The sequence below is a fragment of the Cetorhinus maximus genome, chromosome 9, assembly GCF_964194155.1.
Source record: "Cetorhinus maximus chromosome 9, sCetMax3.hap1.1, whole genome shotgun sequence".
Taxonomy (NCBI): Eukaryota; Metazoa; Chordata; class Chondrichthyes; order Lamniformes; family Cetorhinidae; genus Cetorhinus; species Cetorhinus maximus.
The window spans coordinates 92,121,213-92,137,679 of record NC_135887.1 but is presented as its reverse complement, the minus strand read 5'-3'; the positions used below and the strand labels follow the sequence as shown (position 1 = coordinate 92,137,679).

The 16,467-nt window shown below is 42.2% G+C and overlaps 2 protein-coding genes across 3 annotated transcripts in view; one reads left to right on the top strand and one right to left on the bottom strand.

Moving 5' to 3' along the window:
- Window positions 1-16,467, bottom strand: part of eps8l2 (EPS8 signaling adaptor L2) — a 598,035-nt gene that overhangs the window by 254,799 nt on the left and 326,769 nt on the right. The gene's annotated exons all lie outside the window — the stretch shown is intronic.
- Window positions 1-16,467, top strand: part of saxo4 (stabilizer of axonemal microtubules 4) — a 169,356-nt gene that overhangs the window by 27,764 nt on the left and 125,125 nt on the right. Inside the window, exons 5-6 of the mRNA XM_078549101.1 lie at window positions 10,194-10,257; window positions 14,759-14,871. Coding sequence (XP_078405227.1) covers window positions 10,194-10,257; window positions 14,759-14,871 — 177 coding nt within the window. The remainder of the gene's footprint in view (window positions 1-10,193; window positions 10,258-14,758; window positions 14,872-16,467) is intronic.

Sequence of the window (16,467 nt, the reverse complement as noted above, 5' to 3'; positions counted from 1 at the left end):
CAACGCATTTACATCCTTCCTTAAATAATGTGACCAATGCTGTACATAGTACTCAAAATGTGGTCTCACTAGTGCCATGTAAAACTGAAGCATAACCTCCCTACTTTTGTATTCAATTCACCTCGCAATAAATTATAACATGTTATTCACTTTCCTTATAACTTGCTGAACCTGCATACTAGCCTTTTGTGATTCGTGCACTTGGACTCCCAGATCCCTCTGCACCTCAGAGCTCTGTATTCTCTCACCATTTATGCTTCTCTTTTACTCTTCTTGCCAAAATGGACAATTTCACATTTTCCTGCATTATACTCCATTTGCTAGATCTTTGCCCACTCATCCTTAACCTATCTATATCTTTCTCGCAGCCTCCTTATGTCCTCTTCACAATTTACTTTCCTACCTATCTTTATGTCATCAGCAAATTGGGCAACCATCCCATCCATTCCTTCATCCAAGTCATTTATGTAAATTGTAAACAGTTGAGGTCCCAGCACTAATCCCTGTGGCATGCCACTCATTACTTCTTGCCAACCGAAAAAGACCCATTTATTTCTGCTTTCTGTTAGCCAGCCGATCTTCTATCCATGCCAATATGTTGCCCCCTATACCATGAGCTTTTATTTTCTGCAATAACCTTTGATGTGCCACATTATCAAATGCTTTCTGGTAATATGAGTACAGTACATCCACTGGTTCCAATTTATCCACAGCATATGATACTTACTCAAATAACTCTAATAAGTTGGTTAAACACAATTTCCCTTTCTCTTAAACATGATTTCCCTTTCACAAAATTATAGCGAAACATCGCCACTTTTATACTCCATTCCCCTTGCAATAAATGACAACGTTCCATTTGCCTTCCTAATCACTTGCTGTACCTGCATACTAACTTTTTGTGATTCATGTACCAGGACACCCATTTCCCTCTCTACTGCAGTCTCTCTCCACGAAAATAATATACTGCTTTTCTATTCTTTCTGCTAAAGTGGACAAGTTCACATTTTCCTACATTATAAACAATCTGACAATTTTTTTGCCCACTCACTTAACCCGTCTATATCCCACTGCAGACTTATTTTTAAAATTCATTCATGGGATGTGGGCATCGCTGGCTAGGCCAGCATTTATTGCCCATCCCTAATTGCCTTTGAGGTGGTGGTGGTGAGCTGCCTTCTTCAACAGCTGTAGTCCATGTGGTGTAGGTACACCCACAGTGCTGTTAGAAAGTGAGTTCCAGGATTTTGATTCAGCGGCAGTGAAGGAACGGCGATATATTTCCAAGCCAGGATGGTTGTGGCTTGGAGGGGAACTTCCACATGGTGGTGTTCTCATGCATCTGCTGCCCTTGCCCTTCTAGAGGGCAGTGGTCGCGGGTTTGGAAGGTGCTGTCCAAGGAGCCTTGGTGAGTTCCTACAGTGCATCTTGTAGATGGTACACACTGCTGCTACTGTGTGTTGGTGATGGAGAGAGTGCATGTTTGTGGATAGAGTGCCAAACAAGCGGGTTGCTTCATCCTAGATGGTGTCAAGCTTCTTGAGTGTTGCAGGAGCTGCAGTCATCCAGGCAAGTTGAGAGTATTCCATCAACTCCTGACTTGTGCCTTGTAGATGGTGGACAGGCTTTGGGGAGTCAGAAAGTGAGTACTCACCGCAGGATTCCTAGTCCCTGACCTGCTCTTGTAGCCATAGAATTTATATGGCTAGTCCAATTCAGTTTCTGGTCAATGGTAACCCCCAGGATTTTGATAGTGGGCGATTCAGTGATGGTAATGCCATTGAATGTCAAGGAGCGATGGTTAGATTATCTCTTGTAGGAGATGGCCATTGCCTGGCACTTGTATGTCGCAAATGTTACTTCCCAGTTGTCAGCCCAAGTCTGGATATTGTCCAGGTCTTGCTGATTTGTATATGGACTGCTCCAGCATCTGAAGAGTCACGAATGGTGCTGAGCATTGTGCAATCATCAGCGAACATTTCCACTTCTGACATTATGATGGAAGGAAGATCATTGATGAAGCAGCTGAAGATGGTTGGGCCTAGGGCATGTCCTCTTCACAATTCATTGTCCCACCTAACTTTATGTCATCAGCAAATTTTGCAACCGTACACTCGGTACCTTCATCCAAATTGATATTGATTATAAGCAGTTGTGGCCCCAGCACTGATCCCATTGGTGCTCCACTCATCACATCTTGTTAACCCAAAAATGACCATTTATCCCTACTCTCTGCTTCCTGTTAGCTAACAATTGTCTATCCATGCTAATATGTTACAAGCTCTTAGCTTGTGTATTAACCTTTGTTATGGCACCTTATCAAAAGCCTTTTGAAAATCCAAGTATACCACATCTACAGGTTCCCCTTTATCCACCTTATCTGCCACTTCCTCAAAGAACTCTAATAAGTTAGGCAAACATGATTTCCCATTCACAAAACCATGTTGACTTTGCCTGATTGCATTAAGATTTTCTAAGTTCCCTGCTATAAGCTACTTAATAATAGATTCTAAGTCAAAATCCTGGAACTCCCTCCCTAATGGCACTGTGCGTGCACCTACACCACATGGACTGCAGCGGTTCAAGAAGGCAGCTCACCACCACCTTCTCAAGGACAATTATGGATGGTCAATAAATGCTGACCTAGCCAGTGACGCCCACATCCAATGACTGAATTTTAAAAAAAATTCTGGCATTTTCTCTATGACAGCTGTTAGGCTAACTGGTCTATAGTTTCCTGCTTTCTGTCTCCCTCCTTTCTTGAATAGAGGAATTTCATTCGCTATTTTTCAATCTGGGACTTTTCCAGAATCTTGGGAATTTTGGAAAATTATAACCAATGCATCACAGCAGCCACTTCTTTTAAGACACTGGGATGCAGACCATCAAGTCCAGGGGCTTTGTCAACCTCTAGTTGAATATATTTCTCAGTTCCCTTTCCCTGGTGATTCTAGTTGTTTTAAGTTCTTCCGTTCCTTTCACTTCTTGATTTACAAGTATTTCTGGGATGTTATTTGTGTCTTCTACAGTGAAGGCAAACACAAAATATCATTGCAGCCTTGGTTCAAACATGGACAAAAGAGCTGAATTCCAGAGGTGAGGTGAGAGTGACTGCCCTTGACATCAAGGCCGCATTTGACTGAGTGTGGCATCAAGGGACCCTAGCAAAACTGGAGTCAATGGGAATCGGGGGAAACTCTCCACTGGTTGGAGTCATAGCACAAAGGAAGATGGTTGTGGTTGTTGGAGGTCAGTCATCTCAGCTCCAGGACATCACTGCATGAGTTCCTCTGGGAAGTGTCCATGGCTGACCATCCTCAGCTGCTTCATCAATGATCTTCCTTCCGTCATAAGATCAGAAGTGGGGATATTCGCTGATGATTGCACAATGTTCAGCACCATTCACGGCTCCTCAGATACTGAAGCAGTTCATGTCCAAATGCAGCAAGACCTGGAAAATACTCAGGCTTGGGCTGGGAAGTGGCAAGTAATATTCGTGCCACACAAGTGCCAGGCAGTGACCATTTCCAACAAGAGAGAATCTAACCATCGCCCCATGACGTCCAATGGCATTACCATCACTGAATCCCCCACTATCAACATCCTGGGGGTTACCATTGACCAGAAACTGAACTGGACTAGCCATATAAATACTGTGGCTACAAGAGCAGGTCAGAGGCTAGGAATCCAGCGAGGAGTAACCCACCTCCTGACTCCCCAAAGCCTGAACACCATCTACAAGGCACAAGTCAGGAGTGTGATGGAATACTCGCACTTGCCTGGATGAGTGCAGTTCCCACAACAATCAAGGAGCTTGACACCATCCAGGACAAAGCAGCCTGCTTGATTTGCATCCCATCCACAAACATTTACGCCCTCCACGACCAATGCACATTAGCAGCAGTGTGTACCATCTACAAGATGCATTGCAAGAACTCATCAAGGCTCCTTAGACAGTGCCATCCAAACCCACGACCACTACCATCTAGAAGGACAAGGGCAGCAGATAGATGGGAACACCACCACCTGGAAGTTCTCCTCCAAGTCACTCACCAACCTGACTTGGAAATATATTGCCATTCCTTCACTGTCGCTGGTTCAAAATCCTGGAACTCCCTTCCTAGCAGCACCATGGGTGTATCTACACCACATAGTCTATGGCGGCTCAAAAAGGCATCTCACCACTGTCTTCTCAAGGGCAATTAGGGATGGGCAATAAATGCTGGTCTGGCCAGCAAAACCCACATCCCTTGAATGAATTTAAAAAAATAATTTGTTTAACACTTCTGGTATTTCCTTATTTTCCATTATGAATTCCCCAGGTTTACTCTCTAGAGGACCAATGCTCACTTTAGTTATTTTTTTCCTTTTTAAATACTTGTAGAAACTTTTACTATCTGTTTTTATATTTCTAGATAGCTTTCTCTCAAACTCTAACTTCTTATTCCTTTTTTTAAGTCATTATTTCCTGGTTTTAACATTCTGTCCAATCATCTGATCTATCACTAATCTTCACAGAATTGTATGCTTTTTCTTTCAATTTCATATTATTCTTGACTTCCTTAGTTAGCCACAGGTGGTACATCCTTCTTCTAGAGTCTTTCTTTTTTACTGGAATACGTCTTTGCTGAGTGTTATGAAATATCTCCTTAAATGTCTGCCACTGCATCTCTGGTGTCCTACCGTTTAAGCTAATTTCCAGTTCACTTTAGTCAGCTGTCTTCATAGGCTTGTTATTCCCTTTATTTAAGTTTAAAACACAAGTTTTAGGCCCACAATCTCCCTTTAAACTGAATGTGAAAATCAGTTGTGTTATGATCATTGCTACCTAGTGCCTCCTTTACTATGAGGTCATTCATTAATCCTGTCTCACTGCATGGTCTAGAACAGCTTGCTCTCTGTTTGGATCCAAAATGTTCTCTCCTAAGAAATTGTCCCAAAAACACTCTATGAAATCATCTTCCAGGTTACCTTTGCCAATTTGGTTCACCTAATCTATCTATATATATATATATATATAGATATAGAGATTAGAATCACCCTTAATTATTTTAGTACCTTTCTTACAAGCCCCCATTATTTTGTCCTGTATACTCTTCCCTACTGTGTAGTTTCTGTTAGTGGATCTATGAACTACTCCCACAAGTGACTCCTTACCTACTGCTTATCTTCACCCAAACTGATCCTACATCTTGATCTTTTGAACTAAGGTCATTTCTCTTTATTGTACTTTTGTCATCCTTAATTAACAGACCTACCTCACCACCATTTCCCAGCTTCCTATCCTTCTGAAATATCAAGTACCCTTGAATATTTAAGTCCCAGCCCTTGGTCACCTTGTAACCTTGTCTCTGTAATGGCTATCAGGTCACACTATATTTGGTTCTATTTGAGCTGAAAATTCATCCATTTTGTTACAAAAGCTATGCACATTCAGATACAGAGCCATTAGTTCTGTCTTTTTACAATTTTTGTAAATTCTGGCCTTATTTGCTGACACACTCTTAAGTTTGTACGTTATGTTCCTCACTACCACAATCTAATTATCATTACCCTTATTGCTACCTTGCTCGCTTGTCTTGTCATTTGCCTTTATTTTACCACATCTTCCCTCACACGATTTCCATCTCCCCCAGCCCCACCACCACTACTTAGTTTAAAGCCCTCTCTACTGCCCTAGTTATACAACTCACCAGAACACTGGACCCAGCATGGTTCAGGTGCAGACCACCCCAACGGTACAGCTTCCACTTTCCCCAGTCCTGGTGCCAGTGCCCCATGAACAGAAACCCATTTTTCCCATATGTTGGCTTCTTCCCACATCCACACTTAGTTTCCAACAAAGGTCACTGATTACTGATGAAGAGAGAAGATCCTGGATGATTTATTTTCCTCTGCCTATTTCTGGAACACAGACTGATTGTAGCACTCTCACTCCTTGCTGAGATCAGTAAACTCACCACAAACCAGGGACTGAAACTGGAATCTTTTTTGAACATTTCTGTATGACATAGTACTACACTACATGATGCATATACCATTGGATCCATCAGGGAACTAGACATCCATTAAATTTGTGTCCATTTGTATTTTTGTCTGTTTATCAGTCGAGTATGGTGAATGCCAGTTACTTGGTTGGCGAGTGCTACAATGTAGAAACATAGAAAATAGGAACAGGAGTAGGCCATTTGGCCCTTCGAGCCTGCTCCATCATTCATTATGATCATGGCTGATCATCCAACTCAATAGCCTGCTCCTGCTTTCTCCCCATATCCTTTGATCCCTTTCGCCCCAAGAGCTATATCTAACTCCTTCTTGAAAGCATACAATGTTTTGGTCTCAACTACTTTCTGTGGTAACGAATTCCACAGGCTCACCACTCTCTGGGTGAAGAAATTTCTCCTCATCTCAGTCCTAAATGGTCTACCCCATATCCTCAGACTGTGACCCCTAGTTCTGGACTCCCCCACCATCGGGAACATCCTTCCTGCATCTACCCTGTCTAATCCTGTTAGAATTTTATAGGTTTCTATGAGATCCCCCCTCATTCTTCTGAACTCCAGCGAATATAATCCTAATCGACTCAATCTCTCCTCATATGTCAGTCCCACCATCCCAGGAATCAGTTCGGTAAACCTTCGCTGCACTCCCTCTATAGCAAGTACATCCTTCCTCAGATAAGGAGACCAAAACTGCACACAATATCCCAGGTGTAGTCTCACCAAGGCCCTGTACAATTGCAGTAAGACATCCCTGTTCCTGTACTCGAATCCTCTGGCTATGAAGGCCAACATACCATTTGCCTTCTTTACCACCTGCTGCACCTGCATGCTTACCTTCAACGACTGGTGTACAAGGACACCCAGGTCTCATTGCACATTCCCCTCTCTCAATTTATAGCCATTCAGATAATAATCTGCCTTCCTGTTTTTGCTATCAAAATGGATAACCTCACATTTATCCACATCGTACTGCATCTGCCATGCATTTGCCCACTCACTCAGCTTGTCCAAATCATACTGAAGCATCTCTGCATCCTCCTCACAGCTCACCCTCCCACCCAGCTTTGTGTCATCTGCAAATTTGGAGATATTACATTTAATTCCCTCATCTAAATCATTAATATATATTGTGAATAACTGGGGTCCCAGCACCGATCCCTGCAGTACCCCACTAGTCACTGCCTGCCATTCGGAAAAAGACACGTTTATTCCTACTCTTTGTTTCCTGTCTGCCAACCAGTTTTCTATCCATCTCAATACACTACCCCCAATCCCATGCGCTTTAATTTTACATGCCAATCTCTTATTTGGGACTTTGTCGAAAGCCTTCTGAAAGTCCAAACAAACCACATCCACTGGCTCCCCCTCATCAACTCTACTAGTTACGTCATCAAAAAATTCCAGTAGATTTGTCAAGCATGATTTCCCTTTCGTAAATCCATGCTGACTCTGTCTGATCCTGCCATTGTTTTCCACGTGCTCAGCTATTAAATCTTTTATAATGGACTCTAGAGTTTTCCCCACTACCGACGTCAGGCTGACTGGTCTATAATTCCCTGTTTTCTCTCTGCCTCCCTTTTTAAATAGTAGGGTTACATTAGCTACCCTCCAATCTGTAGGAACTGTTCCAGAGTCTATAGGATCTCGGATGATGACCACCAATGCATCCACTGTTTCTAGGGCAACTTCCTTAAGTACTGTGGGATGTAGATTATCAGGCCCCGGGGATTTATCGGCCTTCAAACCCATCAATTTCCCCAACACCATTTCCCTACTAATACTAATTTCTTTCAGTTCCTCCCTCTCACTAAACCCTGTGTTCCCCAACATTTCTGGTATGTTATTAGTGTCCTCCTTTGTGAAGACAGAACCAAAGTATGTATTTAGTTGGTCAGCCATTTCTTTGTTCCCCATTATAAATTCCCCTGTTTCTGACTGTAAGGGACCTACATTTGTCTTCAATCTTTTTCTCTTCACATACCTATAGAAACTTTTACAGTCAGTTTTTATGTTCCCTGCAAGCTTACTCTCGTACTCTATTTTCCCCTTCTTAATCAATCCCTTGGTCCTCCTTTGCTGAATTCTAAAGTGCTTCCAATCCTCTGGTCTGTTGTTTTCTCTGGGCAATTTGTATGCCTCTTCCTTGCATCTAATACTATCTCTAATTTCCCTTGTAAGCCATGGTTTGGCCACCTTTCCTGTTTTACTTTTGCGCCAGACAGGAATAAACAATTGTTGCAGTTCACCCATGCGCTCTTCGAATGTTTGCCATTGCCTATCCACTGTCATCCCTTTAAGTAACGTTTCCCAATCCATCATCGCCAACTCGCACCTCATACCATCGTAGTTTCCTTTATTAAGATTCAGGACCCAAGTCTCAGAATCAACTACGTCATTCTCCATCTTGATGAAGAATTCTATCATATTATGGTCTTTCTATTTAATTTGGTTCTGTGTGATAATGCATCTCACACCAAACTGTAGAATAGATGTAGACTGGCATTACTTCTGTTTATAGCATTCTTCAATTGTGATCTTTACACAATTCATCTACATTTATATTGCATCTTTCCAAATGTTAAAAAGTTGATGCACAAGACTGTAAGAATTTCAGTTTAAAAAAATCTGGAAATAAATAAAGTTGGTAAACAGTAAAAAAAAATGACCATGGCCTGAATTTTCCCCGCGTCAGGTGGGCTCGGCAGGAGTGGGCGGGGGCAATTGGGGAGCCGACCGCCGTGTGCGATTGGCTCTGCACCGTAATTTCATGCGGGCAGGCCAATTAAGGCCTGCCCTGCGTGGATTGCGAGTGGTAGCGCTGAGCGCTGCCTGTGCGGGTGGGGGGAGAAGAGATAGCAGGCCTGGCGCGCAGTTAGCGCATGCATGCGAAAGAGCACTTCAATCTCCCTGAGGCATGGAGCTGCCTCAGGAAGATTGAAGTGCTTTTTGAAAAAATTATTAAAGACAATAAAAGTTAAATGAAACGTGTCCCCTCGTGTGACTGTGTCACTTGAAATGGGACACGTTTTTAAATTCAAAATAAAGTTTTTATTTAAATCGTATTAGCTTTAGGAAACCTCATCCACGAGCGGGATGAGTTTTCCTAAAAAATGTAAAGGCTGCTTGGTCTTTTCGCATAAATTTCTAGTTAATTACCTTGTGAATGGCCTTAATAAGCCTCTCAATTATCGGCGGGCACGCAGCAGACTCCGGCGCACGCCCGCCAAACGATATATCACACGAGTGCGCGATGACGTTGGGGCACACGCCTTGTTATTAATATTAATAATGTCTTATGGAAAAGAAAACCTGTTGCCATCACCCAACCTGACTTAAATATAATACCAGCCTCACATTAATACGGTTGACTTAAGGCCCTCTGAAGTTGCCTAGCAAGCCACTCAGTTGCAAGAAGACATCCTGCCATCAACTGCTTAAAGGAATAAGTAATAAATGCTCCAATAATGTCCCAATCCAGAGAATGAATACTACTACTACTAATAATAATTACTAAAAGTACACTGTGATTGGATAATTAACTTGCAGTATCTCCAAATCCCATTAACAAATCAGGCTGGCTGGTCAACCATTGGTGCAAACTGGAGTACTAAGGGACTGCCTTACTTGGATCGCTTTACTGGGACTGCCACAAATTATCACCTCAGTTTCAATCTTCCAATGCAATGGATATTGATCTTAGTTTACTAGGAGAAGAGGTGTAGAACAAATGGAGCAGTATGAAATATCAACCCTTTAAGGTGAATCTCAAGACTAATTAATAATTAGCATTTCTTCCTTCTCCAACTTCCTCTCTGATTTTCTCGTGCTGTGGTGTGGTTCCATGGCTGTTGCAGCCAAGAACCTGCTATTAGCTATCATTGGCAGGCTGTTTGACCATATCTAATCCAATGGTAATATTCATATGCTCCTCCTTCCATTTAAGGTTGCTGGCTAGTGATAAGGATTGAAAACTTTAGGCAGTTTTCCCCTCATCTCCCTTCCTCTCCTGGTGATGATGATATCTACCCCATTAGCCCCAGCTGAAATCTGCTAATAGCACAAATCAAAGATTAAACCTGGAATCTTTCTGCTCCGTAAAACTAGGTACTTAACCTCCTTAACCTCATTAAGGTGTTGAAGGACCTTTGGTTCTTGAAATGTAATGACATTTTCCACTTTTTGTTGTTCCAGGGACCAAGCTACATGTCCACAGAATACAATGCTAAATATAAACTGAAACCACTGGATTTGCCAGGTATGTTATCTTAAAGTGTTTTTAAAACCCAAAGGTGTATCATTTATCCTTGTAGCAAGTGCAAAAACTAGTGTGAACTAGTCTAGTGAACTAGAGAGAAAACATGGACTAAAGTGGCCCTTTAGGAGTAATTGTCACTTTTGTTGCCTGGCCAGCAACCTGGATCACCTGTTAGATTATCATTTCATTGATTTCAATTGCTCAGTTCAAAGCTGTTTCAAAATAAACTTCGAGGAGTTTGGAGTGTTTCTTTAAAAATTTCAAAAGGTATTATGTAAGGCAAGTAATGCATTTCTTGGGGTTGAAATTGATCCTCATTGTCCTGCCCATTTTCTGGACAGGAGCAAATAGAACCGATCTCCAGTATAATGTCCCACATCCAATCTGTACTTGAGTAGAGAAGCACTATCATAGCAGTAAAGGTCATGGCAGCACCATGGGCAGTCACTTAAAACAGTTGGAGTTCTATTATAAGGTATACAGACCAATTTGGACCAGTACTAGTCATTTCCCAAGTCTTACTGGTTTTCCTTTTGGAAGCCTCTGTTTTGCAGATATCAGGGGTCTAGCGCCTGTTTTTGACCCCCTTTAGAAACTGGTTTGGATTAAGCAAAGCAATTGCCAGGACTGATTTGCTCAGGAATTTTGAGCAATGGCTGTGGCCCAGGTCAGGCCAATGGAGTTGATAGTTAGAGAATGGTGCTTGTAGAGGGGATCTTTATCTCTCGAGGGATGGCTTTGGCTTCCCAATATTTAATTGGAAAAACTTTCTGCTCATCGAGTACTGATGTTGGATAAACAATCCGATAATTTAGCAACACTGGAAGAGTCGAGGAAAGTGGCGGTGAAGTAAAGACTGGTGTCATCAGCCCGCATGTGAAATCTGATGCTGTGTTTTTGGGCCTTGGCACTGAGGGGCAGCATGTAGATAAGAAATAGGAGGGGGTGAAGGGCGGATCCTTGGGGGACACCAGAGCTAATAGCACAGGAGGAGGAAGAGAAACCATTGCAGGTGATACTCTGGATTATCAGATAGATAAGAATGGAACCAGGTGAATGTAGTATGAACCAACTGGATGGCAGTGGAGCAGTGTTGGAGGTGGGTGGTGTGGTTAACCATGTTAAAGACTGCAGACAGGTTGAGACAGAGGTGGAAGGAATGAATTTACCTTTCTCACAGTCACATAGGATACCATTTGTGACTTTATTAGAACCCTTTCAGTACTGTTTTGGAGCAGAAACCTGATTGCTGGAATACCAGGAAAGATGGGGCATGGGTTTAGAAGGCAACAATACATTCAATAACTTTGAAGAGGAAAGGAAAACTGGAAATGGTAGTTTGCAATAGCGGTGGAGTTGAGGGTTGCTTGCAGGAAAATAAAATAAATTTGTCACATGATCACTACTCAATGGGATTATCTCCAAATTCAACTATAAATTGAGAGGTGTCAGCTATGGCTCAGTTCATAGCACCCTTGCCTTTGAATCAGAGGGTTGTGGGTTCATGTCCCACTCCCGGAAACCAAGACTGTGATTGTACTCAAAAGAGTTGCAATCTGTGACTGTTGATAACTCGAAAGAGTTTCAACTATAAATTAGTTGAGTGATTGTTATTGGCATACAAGACTCTTGTTTCTTAGTAAATGTAATCAAGTTGCTGACTGAATGAAATAAATGTTTATGAACTTATATATGACGTTACTACATTTGTGGCCATAGTAGTTGTTCCAAGAGGTGATGTTATAATATGCAAACAAGGCAAAGAGCTATTATGGACTTTAATAATTTGAAAAAATATTAATTCCTCTGGGACACATTGAAATATGTGCAAATATTGTGCTTGCATTGTAAGATCAATTACTTAGCCAAACTTCACAGTAGAGGCAATACATCATTTCAATATTAAAGCTTTCAGAGATGAATATTCAATTTCACCATGTGTTGCTGAAGGTCAATGTAAAATATGTTTATATTTTGACAGCTTGTGATCCAAGTATGAAATTATATTTGGCCACTCTCTATTTATAGTAATAAACTGGAGCTGAATACATGCATAATTCAACTCCCATTTGCAAATTCAAGTTGAATAAAGTCTCTTTAGATTCCTCCAGAGGCGCAAATGATTAAGGCAGTGAAAGGCTGAGTTTCTTTGATGAAGGTTATCCCAGGTTCAGTCCCTGGTCCTGGCTGAATTAATTGACCTCAATACAGATGGCTGTTGGGGCAATGCAGTTGGACATGGAACCCCCTAGCTTAGGTGTTGTATAATTGGCCAGAGCTCCTACTTAATAGGTAGCAGCCTGACCTCCACTTGCTACCCCTTCTTAATGTGTTAGACAAGCAGTGAGTGTCAACAGGCTACTGGGTGACAGGCAGTTTCTGAAGCTCCACAGCTGCTCAAATACTTAAGGAGGGCAATGGATAGAATAGAAACATCACTGGGCAGAAATTTCCCCCCATCGGGGGGGTTGTGCAGGGGCAGACGTGAACCAGATTGGTGTCCCCAATCGGAGCCGCGCTGCCATTTTATGTGAACGTTCCCTGTGTTGGGGGGGGGGTGGAATTCCCTGAGTTGGGGCCTGCGCTCTTTGGTGCATGCGCGCGAAAGAACGCAGAAATCTCCCTAAGGCACAGAGGTGCCTCAGGGAGATTAGTTTAATGTTTAAAAATTTAAATAAAGAAAAAGAAATATTTTAAGATATGTCCCCTCATGTGACACAAGAGCTGGGACATGTTCATGAATTTTGATAAAAAAATTTATTTAATTAATGAAACATTCATGAAACCTCATCCCGCCTGTGGATGAGGTTCCATGAAAAATGCAAAGGCTGCCTGTGCTCTTCGCCTGCCCGCTCACCTTAAGGTTGGATGGGCAGCCCTGTTAATTGTTTTAATGACTATTTAAATTGCCTTAGCAGGCCTTTGACAGTTTGGCGGGTGCCTCTGCTCGCCGACCCTAAATTCTTCCCACTGTTATCTCCTCGATAGCTCAAAAATTATATTTCACAAGATAGTTCCAGCAAAAATGGCCTTTTGTCCCAACTTAGCATCATAGAATCACAGAGAGCTTACAGCACAGAAAGAGGCCACTAGGCCCCATGTGTCTGTGCTGACAGAAAAAAAGAGCCACCCAGTCTTATCCCACTTTGCAGCATTTGGTCCGTAGCTCGGCAAGTTACGGCACTTGAGGTGCATGTCCAGTTGCCAGAACGCTGTCAATACACTTTGTTTCCTGCCACTGAGCCAATTTTGTATTCAGCTTGTTACATTCCCCTGAATCCCATGGACTTTTATTTTTTTACCCAGTCTGCCATGTGGGACCTTTTCAAAAGCCTTGCTAAAATCCATGTAGACCACATCAACTGCACTACCCTCATATCAATTCTCCTTGTTACTTCAATCAAGTCAGACACAATCTCCCCTTAACAAATCCATGCTGGCTATCCTTGTCTATGCCTTTCTAAGTAACGTTTTATCCTGTCTCAGAATTGATTCCAATAATTTGCCCATTACTGAAGTTAGACTGGCTGGCCTGCCATTATTCAGTCTATCCCTCGCTCCCTTTTTAAACAAAGGTACAATGTTAGCAGTCCTCCAACTCTCCAGCACCACACCTGTATCCAGTGAGAATTGGAAAATAATAGCCAGATTAAATTTGAGCTAGGACTTATTTAGCCAAAGATATTTTCTGAAGTGTAAAGTAAACCAGCTGAAACTCTGGCGGTGGTGGGATTCAAATCCACACACCTGTAGAGACTGGCATCTGAATCCAGTGCCTTAGACCACTCAGTCACACTCCATAGCTTCATTAATCCATCTTGAAAGATCCTAAAGTCCCATTTCATCATCCAATTGTTTTTTCAAACATTCCAGAGCTTTTGTTTCAACTGCACTTTCTGTAATTCTATTTCATATCTTGATCACTCAATGTTAAAAAAAATCTGTTATTCTAACACCTAAAGTTATCTTTCACTAGTTTGAACCTCTGCCCATTCTCCTATGCTTATAATTTAACTTAAATTGGTAACCTGGATTAGTTTATTTTGTTCTCTTAATTAGGCCACAAATCTGCATAAGATCGATCACCTGTCAGAGACCTTGCAGTAGCCAGCCAACTGCACCAACTGAGATCAGCTAATTCACACACATTAGGAATCAATTCTGTGGCATTCCTACTTTGTATTGCTCAGCTTCATACCGGGAATTCCATTATCAACTGAGCTCTCCAGGGAAATATGAAATTATGAAGCTATCTTCTTTGCATTTCAGAATACTGCAGTTGAAGTCAAGAAGTGCAAGAGAAAAGATGAATAATTCATTCTTTCCTAAAGGGATTGTAGGTGTTCTTGATGGATATGTCAAGATTGATAGAATGGCCTTTATCATTTATACTTATCTTGTGGTCTGAACATATACATGGAATGAAGCAGCATTATATTTTAAACATTTACATTCTATTAGGTACTGACATGTTTTCACTGATTACTTTATATATCAACAGTTTTTTCCCAACACAAAACAGTGGGGAGAAAGGAGAACAGTGGGTTCACAGAAGGCTCCCCTCTGAAGCCTATCACTTACCATCACCCATTAGCATACCGAGGAGACTTGCCGGTGAGTTAGGCATTGAAACAATGCGCTGTAACCAATGCTTTTAGGAAATTCAGCGCATGCACAGCTTTTCAGTTTTTGTTTAAATCTCTTCTAAAAAGTAAGCAATTCAGAGTGCCCCAGGGGCTCCAACACATTAGCATGCCATAGTTGACACACAGATTTCAGTGAGATGTTAGGCAAATTGTGAGTGAAATGTTTAATGGTCACCTGAACTGTGAACAACATCCAACAGTGTAACTAAAGATTCTGTCCTTCAGTTTTTAAAAAATTCATTCACGGGATGTGGGCGTCGGTGGCTAGACCAGCATTTTTTGCCCATCCCTAATTGCCTTTGAGAAGCTGGTGGTGAGCTGCCTTCTTGAACCGCTGCAGTCCATGTGGTGTAGGTACATCCACAATGCTGTTATGGAGGGAGTTCCAGAATTTTGACACAGTAACAGTGAAGGAATGAAGATATATTTCCAAGTCAGGATGGTGAGTGGCTTGTAGGGGAGCTTCCAGATGGTGGTGTTCCCATGTGTCTGCTGTCCTTGTCCTTCTAGATGGTAGTGGTCGTGGGTTTGGAAGGTGTTGTCTAAGGAACCTTGATGAGTTCCTGCAGTGCATCTTGTAGATGGTACACACTGCTGCTACTGTGCATCGGTGGTGGAGGGAATGAATGGATGGGGTGCCAATCAAGCGGGTTGCTTTGTCCTGGATGGTATCAAGCTGCTTGGGTGTTGAAGGTGCACTCATCCAGGCAAGTGGGGAGTGTTGTTACGACTGGTCCCTGGGTGAGGACCCCAATTTGTTAACTTCCTGAATGGGACCCCAATTTTGTTATGCTCCTGGGTGAGGAGGAATGGCCTGGCTCCCCCACTTTATTCAACCCCCTCAATTGGTCGTAACAAGGTGAATTTAAAAGGAATCCCTTCCCCACTCCACTCTCCCTCCACCCCCCCCCCCCCCCCCCGTGTGTTTTTGTTTGAGGAGACAATTTAACCAGGCTTTCTTGAGTCAAAGAAAGAGTATGTTTATTAGTCATTAAAAACCTGATGGGTTGAAAAATATAAATACAACACACACAGATCAGAAATGAGAAGTTGAGTCCAAATAAAAGTTGAAAGAAGATATATAAATCAGTCTTTGGCTTGTCCATGAGGAGTAGATGACAAAACGTTGTGATCGTTAAGTTGGGTGATTCTGGTAGAGCTGACTTTGGCAGTTTAGCAGTTGGTCTGGAGACACTTGGTTCTACAGGTTAGCTGAAGAAGCTCTCCTATTTCGATTGTGGCTTTGTTGACTTGACTCCAGAAACAGAAAGAGAGCCCTCTTGCCTGCAAGCTGCAGGGATGCCTAGTTGATCATCTTCTGCTGTGACTTTCACAGCACACACTAGCACAGACAGATCATGTCAGTAGTTAGCTTTTTAACCCCGTTCCTTGCATATTCCAGAAACGGAAAAAACAAACACGTCTTTCACCCAGAGTCCATTTTCTTTCAACTCAGGTCATTTCCACATTCTGAGATATAACTCAACAAGAGATGGTTCTGGATATTTGCTGAGATGTGGCAATCAGTCTCCATTGTCTCCGCAACCACAGGAGATTAAAGTTC